Raw genomic sequence first — 17,232 nt, forward strand, 5'->3', positions numbered from 1 at the left:
CTTCACGCTACGAAAATAAACTTGCCCACAGGTGACGATAAACGATATACCTATTCCAGATAAAGGGTCAGTCAGATATCTGGGCATGATTCTGGACAGAAGATTGACATGGAAATAACATATCTTAGATAAATCCAAACAACTCGAAGCAAAATTTAAAAAATTCTACTGGCTCGTTGGCCGACGTTCCAACTTAATCACGCAAAGTAAAATTACATTATACAAGACCATATTAAAACCTATGGAATCCAACTATGGGGAACAGCAAGTAATTCTAACATAGAAATTCTTCAACGATTCCAATCGAAAACCTTAAGATCCCTGATAGATGCACCTTGGTACGTCACCAACGAAGCAATACATCACGATCTCAAGATACCCACGGTCAAAGAAGAAATATCCAAGTTCAGCAATAGACATAGCACAAGAGTTAACAACCACCAAAACTCGACTCAACTACTTACTCAACTACTCGACACGTCGGAACAGATCCGCAGGCTAAAAAGACATTACACCTTAAACCTAAGCACTAGATTCAAATAGAATGAAACACATCATAAACGCTTATTAATCGTGTCATAGTACCACGCCAGATAAATTTACTTACAATTCTCTACGAGAATTGATTGTAAATTGAACGCAAAAAAAAAACTTTGCTTTCGCATAACTTTTGAACCGCTAGATTTCTAAAATTAAGACTTACATTTTTGGATTCTATGCATCGAAAACTATCATAATATATAAAAAAAAGGCTAATAATTTTATGTTCAATTGGAATATGTAACAGGTTGGCAATTTCCTTTATCGTATATCTTGGATTTTGATAGATTAAATTCGTAATTCCGTTCGCATTAGTCGTTGATGGCCCGATTTCGATTGCTTAAGTCAAATTGGAATTTCCATATTTAAACCTTTTGATCCGCGTTTGAATGATTAATTTATTGATTGGTGTATCATTAATAAATACTACAAAACTTTTTTTATCTCTTTTGTACTTTTCTGAAAATAAAAGGGAATTTAGCGGTGAAAATGAATATATTGTTCGCTCATCTCACAGACGCAACTCACTTTACTTGATCAAGACAGAAAGAAACCTGGCCGATATTGATACTACAGATAAAGCATATCCAGACCATATTTAATTTGATATGTATAAACATTGCAGTCAAAAGTCAAAATAAGCAGCAACTAGGGATAAAGATACCACTTCTCCAGATGCGTACTATTGTCAATTAATATAATTTGCTATTCTACTAGCAAACTATAATTTCATTATAAATATTGATAGATATTTTGATGATTGAAAAAATAGACGATGTTACTGATATAATTAAAAGTTTATGGAGTTATTTAATTGTAATTATAGAGTTTATTTAATTGTAAATATGCGTATACAAATTGCGAAACATTCACACAGAGAATTAATTATAAAAATACTTGTCTAGTACAAAAATAAATACTAATCAATATGCAAAGAACAAACAGTAGTAAAATATGTACTTTTAAACTTGCACGTAATGCAGGAACAGGGTAATTTTATGTGATATTTGTGCATTTCTTACATGCATGCTAGAAATCGTATAAAATTATATAAAATTTAATGTCATTCTTTCATTCATTTAACGTTAATGAATATTATAATCTTACTGGATAAAAAAAAATTTGTTTTAAACCATTGAATACATCTCCAAATGCTTCTTTAAATGAGGAGAAAATATATTCCACTACCAGTTCCAAATAACTTAAATTGTCGTAGTAGTCGTCGTATTCTTCGTAATAAAAATAGTCATACAACATTGGTAAAAATATTATTAGAATATACATCATACCACCAAAAAAAACTAAAAATTAAAAAAAGTAATATATAATGGACTATTTAATAAAGATTAATAACTCTAAATTTGTATGTAAAATGGATATTTACTAATAGATTTAAGTTCCAAAAATTTTTTATCATTCGTTTTATACCCATTACATCTTACTTTATTAGTAACAGATTCATCTGTAGTTAAATGTGAAATCTTCTTTGTATTAGAATTTTGCGTACTGACTATATGATTTAATGATGTTTTCATATTATCATTTATGTATAATTGTTCTGTTTCCACAATATTTGATTCAAGATTCGAGTCTCTGTATAGTTACGAAAAATAAATTATTACTGTTTTAAAATATATACATAAATCAATTATTTATATAACTTACAATGCTTTATTAATCATAGTAGAAAGAGCTGTGCATTGTTTTAACGTTTGAAGTTCAGGATTTACTTCTAATTGACTTCTTAATTCCTGATCATATACTTCATTTACTTTCCCCTTATTTCTTTCTTCAGGCGTATCCATTGTTAAATTACATGAATATTGCTGCTCTATACTGTTTGTATTCTTTATTTTGTGCCTCAATCTGTTATAATACTCCCAGTAACTTTTATTTAGCAATTCTTGGGTTTTTGGTGAAATACCTTTTGATCTTTCAAATTTATCATCTGTATTCGATCTTGGAGAAATTTCATACTTGTAATGTTCTCTTTGCAAACATGCCCTTGATAAACTTTTAGTAACTTCTTGCCTTGAATCTATATGTTTATTGCTTTGCAAATAATTTTGTTCAATAAGATTCGAGACATTACTAATTTGTGTATTCGTATTTCGTTTGTGTGTAGGAACAGAATAAAAATGTTGACTCATATTTCTTGCCTTATACTTACTGAATTTATGAATATTTGTATGATTGCGTTTGTATTTGTTATATTGACAATTAGGCCATACTAAAGTATAATCAGAATCTACTAATGCTGAATGAGAATTCTTTTGGAAATAAGATCTAGCTTTCCTAGAAAATTTTGCTGATGTCTTTTTCTGTTTAAATGTGATATATGGTTCTGAATTGCGACAAAGTTTCCTGGTACATCCATTTTTTTTAGAAGATAAATATTGCTCGGATTTATTTCTACCTTTTGTCTCATAGATACCAATTTTGTAATTTTGATATAAAGATTGATTTTGATCAGTATTTTTTGATATATAATTTACTTTATCATGATTGTGAGCTAAAGCTTTGATATTATCATGTATAGCGTCAGTATTAATATTATTACCTTTCTTTGTGGATTCATTTGTATCAATAAATTCTTTTTTAAATATAATTCTTTTTCTAATAATTTCAGAATCTGTTGTTTCTTCACCACTTGCATCACATGTCATTTTTCTCATTTTTAAACATTGGAAAACATTATTATGTATGTTTCTTTTATTTATATCGGGAATATAATATTCGGAATCGCTAGATTCTTGTTGTCCTTTCTGAATATTTAAATTTGGTAATTTTTCAGAAACAGCTGAATTTTCTGGAAAGTCTGGTGTGAAACAACTTTTTCTATTTCCTTCAAGTGCATTACTTTGTACCACTAATGTGTTTTTTCTCTCATAGATATCCTTTTCTTCAGTATCTGAAAAATTATGATTTTAATAAATGGAAAATAAAGTAATTTAAATAGTGTTTATAAAATTATTACTATTAATGAGGGATTTGCTTTTATTCTGTGCCTGGTTTGAATGAATATGGTGTTCAGATTCTTCCTTCAGTAAAGGTGAAGTTTTGGTTTGGTTCTGGTATTCCGAATGATTTATACACTGTTGTATTACATTACTTGTTCCTGTAGTAGATACTTGCATTGCAAGAATTGGAAGTTGTACATTATAACACTGATTTACATATTCTTGAGGAACAGTAATTGCACTTAGAGGATGTGATTGCAGTTTTTTGTCTAACACAAAAAGCAACTGCCCATTACTTTCCTAAATACATTAAAACGATAAAGAAACTTGGCCTTTTAATTATATTTCTAATAAAAATATAATTATATATGAAATATTAGAACATATACTTGTATTGGCATAGAAGTGATGTCCACCTGAGTATTTGCATCATTAACTATTGATTTTGATATATGTTCAAAAGAGTTCATGTTCTTCACACATCTATCTTTTTCTGTAATTTCATTTTTATTGTCACCTTCTGAAATATAATCTTGTCTTTTTAATTCTGAGTTTTTTGTGCAATGAGTTTTTTCTAATAGTAATTCTTTATTAATATCAAGGATATGATTTGCCTTATAATTTTGTGTTGATTTAATTTCCTTTTCTTCGTGAAGCTTTTGTCCTTTCTCTATTTTAGTCTGTTCCCTAAAATAATAGTAGTTGTAAAAATCATAATTGTAATTATGCAATATACTTTCAATTAAAGTTGACATATACCTCTCGGGCACTAATTTTTCTGTTTCTTCTGTATGTAGATGTTCTGTAAAAGTAGTAATATTAGATTGATCCACTTCTTTCTGTAATGATTCAGTTGATGTAACTTGATTCCTCTTAATATTTGTCACTCTGCTTAAAAATATTTAAGCATATTTTTATATGAATGTTAATTTTTATCTATTTCATATTTTGAGTTTTCATAAATGAAATACTTTTTAAAACGAGGATCGACGTAACCAGGAAATTTCCTCAAAGTGTACATACTTGAAGTAGTTTTCTGATGATGAAAAGAAGAGTATGCACTATCTTTAGTTACTGTAGATTTAGGAGATCTGTGTTTCCAAATACGTAGATTTACATTTTTACCAATACCAATTACATAAAGCTTTGGAACATTTAAAATTAATACTTACTGATTTAACGACGTTTGAACTATAGTACGGCTCCTAGGAGTTCCACTTAATTTGACTATACACGGAGGTTCAATAGTATCACCATCATTAGTTAATTTACGTTGCGGTATTTTAGGCCAAGAAGGGTCAGCTGGTATACTAAAATAGTTTAAAATAAAAAGTATTTCCCAAATAAAAAATAAACATTTAATTTAATCTCTTACCGTAATGATCCAGCATTATACTTTTGTGAAACTGGCAATAAATTTTCACTGTTTACTGAAGTAAGAGTATATCAATTAAATGCTGTATTGGACATTTTTTTTGAACAAAAGGTATTTTGGAGGTTCCTTACTTTTTATGTGTAATTGCAAAGCATTTGCATTATCCTGATATGCCATATTGAAGCAGTCATGCATTTCAATACTTTTCAGTTTTTTCAAAGCATTTGCAAAAGTAATTCCTGGACTAATTATACAAATTATTAATATTAGAAGAAATACAAAAACTGTATAGGTTTAACGTTAATTTCATGTTTCACAAAGTAATAGTTTTATACTTCAAGTAAAATTATTTTTGTTTTCCTGGATTCAAATGTTTTTTCTACGTACAATTATAAAAAAAGTTTTCATATTGAAACAATTATTTTTATTCTTAATAAGAGCCAATAACTTTTTGTACAGAAAGATCAAAGGTGTTATGGTAATCAGTCATTTTGTTTTATTAATGACAGATGTATTTATATAACATGTATATCACTCTAATCTTAATATTAAAATATTGTATGTACAATAAATATACAATTGTAGTAGATGTAGGAACAATTAACTATGATCTGCATCTTATAGCTTGATTTATATTACACTAAATTAAAGTATATTTGCGCACCATAATAGTTATATCACAATATCAAGCTAATTGTACACTTATATATGGATTTCTTAATTCTGCTTACAAAATATTACAATCTATGACATAACGAGTATAACTCCTTGTTATGTATGTGTATGTATAGCGCATATGTGCAAATTTAAAATCTGTGTAAACATTAATTATAACTTATTTAAACATGTTTTCCATTTTGGAACATACTAAAGAAAATTGTACACATTGTTTTAATAAAAACATAGAAGTTATTAACATCGTTTTATGAGCAAAGTCTGTTTTTATAAATAAGGAAGTTGATTATAGATGTTATGTTATGTGTAAAATATACATTTCAATAAAGCAATCTATCAGTACAATTATTTTGACTAGATTTAAGAAAGATGATAGAATTATCATTTTTATTAAATATAAATGATGTATGCCATAAAATGCATTGGTGAATATTCAATTTTCCCTAGCCACCATATTTCTTAGTATTATCGAATTTGAAATTGGTCCAAAATCTAAATATAATTCCATTATAAAGGTCTTACATCATTAAAATTTCATAGATATCTCATTGGCGTTGTCTTAAAATTTAGGGCATACTGCGTTTTAAATAAGTACATAATATTTAACAAATATTTTTTTATAATAATAAGTTGCTAAGTTATTTTGAAAATATACAACAAAATATAAATTAAGCTCTTCTACATTTTTGATATTTTTTCTATAAGTAATTTTTAAACAATACTAAAAAAAAGAAATATTTAAAAAAATTATTCAAGTAATACTTTAGATAATGCAATATTGATAACAAATATAACATAAAATTATTATCAATACCTTGATTATATAAGAAGATACTATTATTGAAATAATTACTCTTGTTTCTCAAACGTTTTTAGACACAAATGCATGTAAGCGAAGAAGTGAAAAGTTAGGAAGAATGAGAAACTAAAGAGTGTACACAGCATTGATATCTTCATACATCACTATTGCAGATATACTTAAATAATAGCACAATGTTAGTGACGAAAACAATGTCTTTAACGTACTTATCACAATTTACATTATCAACATTATTTTACATAAAACATCACAATTCATTTTCAATTAATGTACTATAATTTTTTTTAAAAATCGCAGGAGATACAAAAGCTAAATATAATTTTTAACACCCTTAATTCTGTATGCGTTGTAAAGAATATAAAAATATCTTTGAAAAAAGAAAATAAGTAAATAAGAAATCAGCATAACAAACTTTTTTAAGAAATACGGAAATGTTCTGCTATTTGACTTTTATAAAATAGTGAAAAATAACATTCTTGTGAGTTTTACTTCTAAATAATATATATATATATATTGAACAATGTGCAATTATTGTCTGGCAGTATCATAACATTCTGCACATGAATGAAACTTAATTTTTATGGCAAATTAATATAATGACATATATATTGTAGAAAAGAAATTATGATCATTATTTTAGAATGTTTAACATTGCTTATATAATGCTTCGTGAAAATGCTTTGTAATTAAATACACATACATCATTCAGTTATTTATATACAAAATCCTTTTATTAAAGAAGGTATTCATATTGAGAAGACATATACACAATATACTGATAATGTCTTATGCATATTGACGAAGCATTTGTTAGGTGTAGAAATATACATACACAAAACACATTTATTACATATCTTTTTCATTATTGTCGAATTAAGCTTCGTGTTCGCCGCTATTTATTCCTATGAGTGATTCTGTTTGCTCTGCTTCAAGATCTGGTATTCTAAAATTAAAGATATGTTTTTTTAATTTCATTAAAATTGAATTTTATATAAGAGTATTCCTTCTTAAAGTAGATTACCTTATTGATCTATTTTTTCTACAAATCCAGATGTATATTCTTTTTATTAAATCCATGACTGGATCCCAATTATCATAATAGGATAGAAAAGACACAGTCAGAAATGCTAATAGCATTGGTATGGTTCCTAGATAGAAAATACAAGGGTACTCGACCTTTTTTAATAACACATCAGCTATCATTGACATTGGCATGAGTAAACTGATTGCCAAAGTCGCAATGAGGGATGATGTTAAAAAGCAGCCCCTACAAGTAGGTATAAGACGAATATTAAACATATTAAGTCAGAAAAATTAAGTTTAATACTTCTTATGAACATACCACAACCAAAGCACCTCACTTAAAACTGTACCAATCAAACCATTAATAATTAAAAATGTCCATTGATGAGTATCTGGCCATTCAAATTCTTCCCAATGGCCATAATGAAGAATAAAAAACACAGGCCATAGAAGTGTCAAATTAAAAAGTCCAACAAACCCAAAGAACATTGGAATATCCATCTTATCTTCATGATCCACCTTTCTCTTAAGAAATACAATATAAGCCGCATAAAAAAATGCACTGACTAGAGCCAATATTATGGCTGTAGGTATTCTACTAGTTTCTACAGTTAAATCTGAAAGACCAACTAGAACCTATGAAAATAAAGAAGTGTAAAAATAATGTTTTTCTATATTAAAGGCTTTGCTATAATTATACATACTAGTCCAAGAATACTGATAGAGACAGCAACTAATTTAGACAATGTAAACTTATCCCCACCATTACTAGGAAAGAAGGCAGCTAGGAATAAAGTAAATAAACTAGAAATTGATGTCAATACAGTTACAACTCCTGATTCAGTTTTTACTAATGATATTTGATAAGTATAGTTTGCCATAAACCACTGCAATAAAAAATATTTATGTTAATTTTAAACCGCATATAATTGTAGCTTATTAAGTTAATACTTACAAGCAAACAAAACATAAGTGCAATTTTAGCAACTTTTTGAACAGAAAACTTATTAGCTTGTCGTCTTGCATGTTCTCCAGCTCTCAAGCTTGCTTGATAACTAAGTCTTGCTAATAATGCTTCCGTAGCATCACTTTCCGACATATGACGAACTTCTGCTAATTTACTAAATCTTACTGAGCGTATTGATGAATCATCGCTTTCTGTGCCTGAAGAACGATCACAATGATCTGGCGTTTTTATTGGAACAAATGTTGGATCACTCTGCAATTAAATAAATTTGTATTATTATCAATATTAAAATTATTAATATATTGATTTGTAAACGAAAAAAAATAAAAATAATAAAAGCAGAATTTCTATTTACCAAACTTGTGTTAGCTTCTGAATAGAAATTATCATCTTCCACGTTAGGATCTATGAACTGGAATAAGAAAATGAAGAAGTAACAGAAAATTTGATTTTGTTAAAAGAATTATTTGTATTTAAATGTACCATATACGTTGCTGGTTTATTGCATTGATCTCTCCATGGAGGCCAAAAACATAAACCAAGCAGATAGAATGTGAACATTGATGTTTTTATATATGTAGTAAAAAATGGCTTTTCAAATGCTGCTTCTCTGTAAATATACTGAAATATAAAACCGTATTACTGGATAAAAGATATATTTTATAATTCACTGAGATATAGAATTTAAATAACCCTTACTTTAGTAAGTTCAGTACTAGAAACCCAAATGATATCAACTAATAATAAAACTAATAGTCCCAACACAAGTCTTTGAGACTTATTCATCATTGCTGCAAGTTTATGAGGATCCTCCGCCATCCCCTGCTGTCTACGCTGTCGTAATTCTACAGAACAGCTCATGATACAATCAATGAGTTTAACTGTTTTAATTATGACGTCATGATGATATTGATTGCTGTAAAATTATAAAGTGATTAATGAAAACTATAAATTACAAATAACATAAAATGTTTAAATTGTTGCTAATTTTTAAAATATTTGTATGCTAAATATAACAGAAATATAAACACACAAAGTAATTTAATACAGATTACTCTGTAATGAAATAGATACACAAAACATAATTTGCATAATAATCATTACGTAAATTAAACGAGCGTGTTTGGAAAATAACAGAAAGAATGGAAAGAGGGAACAAAGGATTAAAAGGGGGGACAAAAAAACAATGTTCAAGGTTTCACTAATTTAATTGTCTTATTTTAACTACAAGTTCATGTCTAATGATGTTGAGTAAATGTAGTATTAAAGCTATGGAAAGTGTATATTTAAAAAAATATTTGTTGATTATGTTTGATAACAGGTGGACATGAGGGAAATATATATAAAACAGTAACTATACATAATATAACCTATAAAAGTTGTAATAAGAGCAGATAACGATTTTCTATTACTCTAAGACAAAAATTCTAAGTAGAATTGACTCACAATTAAAGACAAGCCTTAATTTTGTGACATTGGTAATTAATTTATACTTTAGCAATTCTACATCTTGGAATTATGAAATCATGAGCACTTTATGCTCCCTAACTTAACACTTCAGTAACACTCTTCACACGTTTATATATAATTTAGATTTTTCTCGCTCGACTTTTCGGTAATTTTCTTTTATTTATATTGGTTATAATTTAAATGTTAGATAGTTTTAACATTTCCGTTTTGTTATCGCGTCGGAACTAGTAGCCATAACTATGTTGATGTACTGATGACGTTCCGTAGTTCTGTTATCACTCTGATGGCGCTATATTGGCAATAGCGATAGGGTATCTTTAATTTATTACTCATTTACGTTTAATTTCAACATTGTTTTTTATTATTCTTAAATTGTCTTCCGTAGTTTTTTTTCGGGAAATTTATATTTGCAAATTATTTTCTTTTCTATACAAGTGTAATATAGAAATATTTTTTGATTACTATTACATATTCCTTTTTATAGATTCCTTTTTATAGATGACAGGGATGTACGATAAAGATAATAAAGATTGCTAAGTCCTAACTTCTGGTTTCTATTATCTATGTATGTGAGCTTGTAGCTATGGGATAAAGAAAAGTGCGCGGGAATGCAATTAATTCAATATCGACATATTATTTTTTAGTTTCATATTTTGTTGGAAAGATAGATTTATATCTTTTTGAATGTTAAAATTAAGAAAATTTGGTAGAATAGAATGTTAAATTGATTCTCTTCTCTTAAATTGATTCTTTACGAAGAGAGCTTAGAACAAGGGTTGTCATGACAAACGATAGCAACAACATATAGATGAATGTAAAGTGTTGTTTGGACGTAAAAGTAAAACATATCTGTGAATTATGTACTAACGTACTCTTGTACATTAACAATGGCTAATAATGTTCTTAGTAATGGTCGCATTCAACAACAAGCGACTGTCTCGCAACGATTAAGAAATGATAAGGGGAAAAAAGGTATTTCTTTGCATAGTACTACTTAAAGACTATACATATTGTGTAAAATTTTGGTTATGTGGTATTAGAAAATACGTTTATATATATACATATATATATATACAATTTGAGTGATAATATTCGATAAAAGTTAAATTAGAATCGTGGTTTTTAAAAAGATAAGAACACTTGTAACATGTCAATGAAATTGAAATTTTGAGTTCCACGACAATGAGATAACAGAAAATAAATTTTCTGTGAACGGTTATCGTGGTCATTAATATTTTGAATTTTAAAAAGATAGATATTTTACAAGGGAGATTAAAAGATATTTTTTGTACTGGGATACATATGTATATATGTTTAATGCTTTTTCAATTTCGCGATATAATTTTATATTCTTCTTGTAATTGAATTAGCGCTAGAAATATCAGCGATAGAGAGTAATAATTGGTTGTTGCATCGACATTATACGCGACACGAGTATAAAACTTGTAAAATATTGATCGATCAGGAACTGACAAGATCAAACGGGTATAATGAGTACGCGAATTATTTGAAAGTAAGCAAAATTTTTACATCTACATCTTTTAATCGATCTTTTCAACATTGAAATTTTAATATCGAATTTTTTATTTCTTCAATTTTTATAGGGGTTAATATTGAGGCGAGAAGGAAAAATTCAAGACTCGTTAAGTTGCTTTCAAGCCGCCTATAACGTCAATTCAACGAACGTTAATAACGTGAAGCAGATAGCCAAGTCGTTGTAAGTAAAGGAAATTTGATTCCAGCTACGCTGTTCGAGAACGAGATCAGATTTAGATAGTAGTGAGGCATTATTCAATTCAATTAAGTTGTAATGTAAGAAACGTCTGTTGTTCTATATGAAATAAAATAATTTCAAATAACAATTTTTCTGATATTTTTATTAAGATACGAGTAATATATGTTTGAAAATTATTAGAAGTTTGCGAATAAATTTTCATTCCAAGAGTAGCTTTACCAAAGAAAAAGAATCAAAATGAATAAAATCGCGATTATTATTTATGATTAGAATATTATTATCCGTACGTTATCGAGTTTTCCGAAGACATAGAAAATAAAGACTAACTTTTTTTAATGTGTCCTTCTTACTAATATTGTTGAACAGTTTAATAATGGGCAGTCACAAACGTGCAGTCGACGCATACTTAGAGGCTGAGAAAATATTAAATATACCAGACTGGGAAATTTATTTTAACCTAGGTATGTATTAACTGCATTATACTAAACCTTCTAAATATAAATATATAATTATTTTACTTATTGATAATACAATAGGAAGGCTATTAAATTTTTAAAAGTTTTTAATTATTGTTCATGAATATTGTCAATAATAAGTCATTTTGCACAGAAAAATTCGTAGAATCGTCTCTTATTTTTTTCTAGGCGAATGTTATACGAAAATGAATCAACTGTATGAAGCGAAAAAGCATTTAAAAAGATCGATCGAGTTAACGAAAAATGAATTGCCATACATTGCTCTCGCGAAAATGTGTCTCCTCGAAGATCATGTTACAGAGGCACAGAATGCTTATACGGCTGCTCTTAGGTATGTATATGTATGTACAATTGTCTTTTCACTGTTATTTTTTATTTTAATGTATTTTATAATAAACTTTCTCGTGACTTCATAAACAAGTTGCGCGTGCAGATTTAATTCCAGCGTTGCAAGACTGCGGGTTCGAATGTTCTTGTTTACGATATACTCCAGAGTATTATATTCTACCTCTCGTTGCAAACTCTAACTATAGAGATCTCAAATTAAAAAAGATGCGAAGTAAACAGCAACAACGTAAGCAGATAATTTATCACGACGTTGATTAACATTACATTTTCTTGACTTTTCTGATGTTGATATGTTAGTATAAATTATCGATTAAACATTTAAGACTGTATCCCATTGAATCGAATAAATTATTCTATGAAAATTGTTGAAACAAAAAAATATAGCTTGATTTTTTACTTAAAGTAATTGATTCAGTATTATACAATTTTTATTCTTGTAGATATTAGATTTCTTTCTTTAAAAATAAAGAGATACAAAATATTAAAACAGATTGTTTCAAATACACAGACGCACACGATTTTGCTTTTATTTGCTTCATCTAAAGAATTTAAAAATTGCGTCATTTCGAACTCTACTAGAAAAGATTCTAAAATATTCGGGTGACCTAATTCTAATAATCGAATTATCGCGTAATCGAGAGATAAAAATTCCTTACTTGAGAAAAATCCTATCTACGAATAATCAGAGAATTTCTAGAAATATTATTTTTTACGTTGTCACTCATCTGTTTACTTTATTTCCTTTCAGTGGAAATCCCGAAAGCATAGAAGCCGCAACTGAATTAGGACTCCTCTACCTTAAAATTGGCGATGTTCAACGAGCATTCCAACAATTTGGCACTGCAGTCGCTCATTCTCCAAATTGTACGAGAGCAATTCTACCGATAGCCTTTATAATCCAAGTGAGTACATAACTTTCGAAGCATACGTGTATAGGTAATGGCAGCTATTGGATTTCAAATAGAGGAGAAATTGTTTCAACATTGATGAACACTCTTACCCGAACTTTCTATTTCATTTTTTTTATAAAAGTTACGATATAAAAGTTATCGATAATAAATATTCGCAAATATTTGTATTTTGCATATTAAGTTATGGATTTAACAAAAAGTATTTGAGGATGAAAACTCTGTTTTTCTAGGAAACTTAATGAGAGAACTTAGTCAAGAATCTCGTTTTTATATTCTTGAAAGTATAAATAACAACCTTAATTAGAGATTCTATAGTAAGCTTTTTGTACCAAGTAAGCTTTATTTTCATTTATTTCAAATTTTATTCGCTTTTGTATCAACGTGCGGGTAAATTCGTCAGAACAAAATAAACTATCGTAGAGCAAGACTTGCTTAGGGGCGAAGCAGTCGTTCTGGTGTAAAGCACGCGTAATATTTCAATAATGTACTTAAAGAATTTAATTAGAGATACGCGGTGCTTTGGAATTTCCATTGTTTGACAGACTAAAACGTTCACTCTTTAGAATCACCAAGAGTACGATGTTGCGCTGTCGAAGTACAAGTTGGCAGCGCAATCGATTCCAGAATCGTATGCTTTATGGAATAACGTCGGAATGTGTTTTTACGGCAAGCAGAAATTCGTTGCCGTAAGTATATTCGGATAAATTTATTCGTCTGCATAATTACATTTGTCTTGATGTTTGTTACCACCATTATTGTACACGCTTGTAACACAATGTAAGTTATTAAAGTTTAAAGAGAAGTTAAGGAAAGTTGACTATACTCACGTTCAACGATATTATATTGTACAAAGTTGAAAAAGTAAACAACGAAAAGAACAAAGACACTTTGAAAAAGAAGAAATAGCATCGTGACACGTGATACTATCTGCACTCTACTGGAACACAATTCATTACGTTCGTAGAAAATAGAAAAAGAGACAAATACAACAATTTTTCCCTGAGAACACAGCAAATTGCAAACTGGCATGGACTTTATTCACGACAAGGCGAATCCGTGCACGTTGCCAGATTTAATGATGATAATCAATTTAAGGCTCATTAAAGGGGATGGTGCTCACGCGAAGCGGCGTCTCAGAATGACGGCCGGGACGCACTTGCGACTCATAATCAGAGGAACTCAATTAAGAGACAAGACTTGTAATGCACCGCTGTAGCCGAAGCGGGAGCAAATTGGTAAATTCGTATTCTATGCTAGGCTATCTTCTAATGCAAAACCTAGGCCATCGTCGAGAAAGCAAATTAAAACCTATTATACCTAATTGAAATGAGAAAAAAATTACACTTCTAATTCCCTCTGAGAATGTTGCATGAAGTATATAAGTAACCACTTTCTCCTTTAATTTATCGGACAAAAGTTTGGAAAGCAATATTTACTGCAGTCGACCTGTTTTTCTTCAATTGTTTGTCACGGAGAAGTATCCTGTTCGTCAAAGCCTTCGATTAAAGTAGTTTAATAAGTAGAATCAACCTGTGGATGTTATTAAATGTCTCTACGACAGTAACGGAGACTTGGATCCAATGATTAAAATTCAGGAAGTAGTGTGCATGGAACACAAATTTCTTAATTTGCTTCACTGTTATTCTACTGGACGTAGTTAGTAGGCCAAGATTTAAAAATTAAGTGGATTAAATTTAAAGCTTAGCTTCAATTACCTTGTCGTCGATAAAAAGTTCGAGAATGGGAAACGATCTCCTACAAGATGAGAAAAAGAAAGTATGCTAGATCACGCGTTTCCCTCATTGGAGGGATCAATTTTTATTGTCTTCTTATGGCACTGAATCTTCTATCATGTTTTAAATAATCAAAAAAATTCGGAGAACGTTCCTCGGAATTCGATTTTCAATCTCGACAATCAATTCCCATTATCATTTCGTTAGTTATGTGTTAGCTATGTGTCAATCGCTTTATAATACCCTTGCACAATATTTGCTTCGTCTGATTTACTCTCGCACTTGCAATTTATTGATTGTGTCGTCGTAATTGTCAATCTATCGGCTTAACGCTCTAATTACTTCCAGGCAATTAGCTGCTTGAAGAGAGCTCACTACCTCAATTCTATGGCCTTTCTGCCCGCCTATAATTTGGGTATGGTTTTTCTGACCACTGGCCAACCAGCCTCAGCCGCAATTTATTTGTGTGCTGCAGTTAGCGCGGATCCTAAAAATCCAATGCCGTATCTCTTGCTTGGACGTAAGATTTCCTATATAGATATTTTGAAAAAGTATTTTAATTACAGACATAATTTCGGTAACGTTATAACCAATTGGATAGCATCTTTTTAAAGAGAACCATAGATTATTTTGACTCTACATTTTCGTAAAACATTTTATCGCGTACAAATTGATACGAATTCACGTGACAAGTACAACGAGTACACATCACAAACGCAAGAGTACACTCAAAGTTGCCTTTTGATTTCAAATTCATCTTATTTAAATTTTTCCACGTTCACTGCTGTTTTTTTTAATTTCATAAGTACAATTTAATTTAATTTAATTTAGTATGCGGGAGATATGGAATTTTGTAAATTTTCTACGATGAGAAGAGCATAGCTTTCGACGATAATATATGTTTAACGATATAATATGTTTCTACGATACTTCACTATTTACAAAAAATGCTGGAGAAATGACAGTGTTCTTTCAATGATAAAATACAACCTACTGTCATTGTCACTGTGTCATTGTCGCATAAGAAATTCTAACGACATTCGTTCCGTTTCTTCTTCCATCGTTGTCAGCCAGCACGGCAATGAACGATGGTAATAAAAAAGGGGAATTCTTTATTACTTTAGTCGCTCTAAAACGTCTGGAGGATCTGGAGGGTGCGGAGAAAGTGTTGCAGAAAGCTCATGCTCTTTCACCGCAAGATCCCCTGGTATTAATCAATTATGCGATAATATTGGAGGCACAGGGTAAGGGGAATATCGCGGCTGAATTTTTAACAGCGCTAAATGATATTACGGCTGTGATTGACGTAGACGTGCAGGCAAGTGTTTTCAACAGGATTAGAGAGAACGAGAGAACTGTTCCGCGTTAATTTCGCCCTCTCCTTTTCATTTGTTATGGCAGATAACGCAGACTGCGAAGAAATTGTCAACGAAAATACAACAGGAAACAGCAAGCAGTAAACAGGAGGAAGAGCTAAGGATGTTAAATTCGGATGAAGTTTAAACCGCTGCATTTGCTTATTTGAATATAAAGAATCTACCTCCAAAGTAGTTAGTTTGACACTTGTTAATAGACTTCACAGTGTATGTACTACCGATGATGTAGCCTGAACTTTCTATTCGGACTTCATATTTCATTTTACGTATAAATAATATTACGAATTTCGATTGTACAGTAAATATAAATTATTAAACAAAAATGTAACTAAATTAGCTGAGAATTAAACATACATAAATAGAAACGTGCAGACTGAAAATGTATACGAATAAATTAAATATAAAGTATTTATTCGGCTGAGAGAGGAGGTTCTAAGTTTTAAGATACAATTTTTCCATTTTTATTCTCGATACACCTTTAAATTCAACTAAGTTTGTTTTCTTTTTTTATTCATTATCCTTGTATCGTTGGCTCTGAATATCCTGACGTTTATTCGTGCTCGTTTAACACTCCACGTGCCAAGGAGAGCTAGTTTTTTCATTTAAGTTTCTCCGAGTGACTATGCTACATTAACTCGTAACACTCGTTACGTCCCCAATGGGTACCGTTTCGCAAGTACCAAGGATTAACGGAAGGATAATATATGAAGGCTAGTAGAAAGGAGAACATATTGATAAAACGATATTGTTTCTTTCGCTACTTACCGTATAGATTATCGGCTCGCACCTTTTTAATACCATATTCTACGTTAAGTTCCACTCT

The 17,232-nt window shown here is 29.7% G+C and overlaps 3 protein-coding genes across 8 annotated transcripts; 1 reads left to right on the forward strand and 2 right to left on the reverse strand.

The window, feature by feature from the left end:
- Positions 1-1,378: 1,378 nt before the first annotated feature.
- LOC132913015 (putative uncharacterized protein DDB_G0282133) lies at positions 1,379-5,157 on the reverse strand. 3 transcript variants are annotated; one of them, XM_060970894.1, is made up of 11 exons: positions 5,007-5,157; positions 4,876-4,930; positions 4,673-4,810; positions 4,524-4,591; positions 4,260-4,302; positions 3,890-4,187; positions 3,518-3,800; positions 2,206-3,451; positions 1,925-2,133; positions 1,648-1,841; positions 1,379-1,569 (listed from the first exon to the last, which is right to left on the reverse strand). In XM_060970894.1, the coding sequence occupies exons 1-11, from the start codon at positions 5,068-5,070 to the stop codon at positions 1,537-1,539; spliced, it is 2,631 nt and encodes an 876-aa protein (XP_060826877.1). In that variant the 5' UTR covers positions 5,071-5,157; the 3' UTR covers positions 1,379-1,536. The 3 variants fall into 3 exon arrangements, with proteins under 3 accessions (XP_060826877.1, XP_060826876.1, XP_060826875.1); XM_060970893.1 differs by having other exon boundaries at positions 4,260-4,388; positions 4,472-4,591; XM_060970892.1 differs by having other exon boundaries at positions 4,260-4,391; positions 4,472-4,591.
- Positions 5,158-7,074: 1,917 nt separating this feature from the next.
- Positions 7,075-10,082, reverse strand: LOC132913042 (solute carrier family 35 member F5). 2 transcript variants are annotated; one of them, XM_060970969.1, is made up of 9 exons: positions 9,807-10,082; positions 9,060-9,276; positions 8,844-8,981; positions 8,716-8,772; positions 8,349-8,612; positions 8,098-8,280; positions 7,713-8,029; positions 7,392-7,637; positions 7,075-7,313 (listed from the first exon to the last, which is right to left on the reverse strand). In XM_060970969.1, the coding sequence occupies exons 2-9, from the start codon at positions 9,219-9,221 to the stop codon at positions 7,244-7,246; spliced, it is 1,437 nt and encodes a 478-aa protein (XP_060826952.1). In that variant the 5' UTR covers positions 9,222-9,276; positions 9,807-10,082; the 3' UTR covers positions 7,075-7,243. The 2 variants fall into 2 exon arrangements, with proteins under 2 accessions (XP_060826952.1, XP_060826953.1); XM_060970970.1 differs by lacking the exon at positions 9,807-10,082 and having other exon boundaries at positions 8,844-8,970; positions 9,060-9,201.
- A 292-nt stretch (positions 10,083-10,374) lies between these two features.
- LOC132913049 (Bardet-Biedl syndrome 4 protein homolog) lies at positions 10,375-16,821 on the forward strand. Of its 3 annotated transcripts, XM_060970991.1 has the most exons (10): positions 10,375-10,802; positions 11,201-11,343; positions 11,435-11,547; positions 11,932-12,026; positions 12,210-12,372; positions 13,138-13,291; positions 13,864-13,986; positions 15,382-15,553; positions 16,158-16,351; positions 16,435-16,821. In XM_060970991.1, exons 1-10 carry the CDS (start codon positions 10,718-10,720, stop codon positions 16,534-16,536), a joined length of 1,344 nt encoding a protein of 447 aa, XP_060826974.1. In that variant the 5' UTR covers positions 10,375-10,717; the 3' UTR covers positions 16,537-16,821. The 3 variants fall into 3 exon arrangements, with proteins under 3 accessions (XP_060826974.1, XP_060826972.1, XP_060826973.1); XM_060970989.1 differs by lacking the exon at positions 13,864-13,986 and having other exon boundaries at positions 16,158-16,821; XM_060970990.1 differs by lacking the exon at positions 11,201-11,343 and having other exon boundaries at positions 16,158-16,821.
- The last annotated feature ends 411 nt before the right edge of the window (positions 16,822-17,232 follow it).

Source organism: Bombus pascuorum, chromosome 12 (genome assembly GCF_905332965.1).
Source record: "Bombus pascuorum chromosome 12, iyBomPasc1.1, whole genome shotgun sequence".
Taxonomy (NCBI): Eukaryota; Metazoa; Arthropoda; class Insecta; order Hymenoptera; family Apidae; genus Bombus; species Bombus pascuorum.

Bases quoted from the DNA above. Each gene is read 5' to 3' on its own strand.
- LOC132913015 (XM_060970892.1), bottom strand. From the start codon at position 5,070: ATGCATGACTGCTTCAATATGGCATATCAGGATAATGCAAATGCTTTG. The intron at 4,188-4,259 runs GTATATGTCAAC...CTATTATTTTAG, and splicing joins GAAAAATTAGTGCCCGAGAG to GGAACAGACTAAAATAGAGA. The intron at 3,452-3,517 runs GTAATAATTTTA...ATAATTTTTCAG, and splicing joins AAGCAAATCCCTCATTAATA to ATACTGAAGAAAAGGATATC.
- LOC132913042 (XM_060970969.1), bottom strand. From the start codon at position 9,221: ATGAGCTGTTCTGTAGAATTACGACAGCGTAGACAGCAGGGGATGGCG. The intron at 8,982-9,059 runs GTAAGGGTTATT...TTTATATTTCAG, and splicing joins CTAGTACTGAACTTACTAAA to TATATTTACAGAGAAGCAGC. The intron at 7,314-7,391 runs GTAATCTACTTT...CTTTAATTTTAG, and splicing joins AGAAAAAATAGATCAATAAG to AATACCAGATCTTGAAGCAG.
- LOC132913049 (XM_060970991.1), top strand. From the start codon at position 10,718: ATGGCTAATAATGTTCTTAGTAATGGTCGCATTCAACAACAAGCGACT. The intron at 12,027-12,209 runs GTATGTATTAAC...ATTTTTTTCTAG, and splicing joins GGAAATTTATTTTAACCTAG to GCGAATGTTATACGAAAATG. The intron at 13,987-15,381 runs GTAAGTATATTC...AATTACTTCCAG, and splicing joins GCAAGCAGAAATTCGTTGCC to GCAATTAGCTGCTTGAAGAG.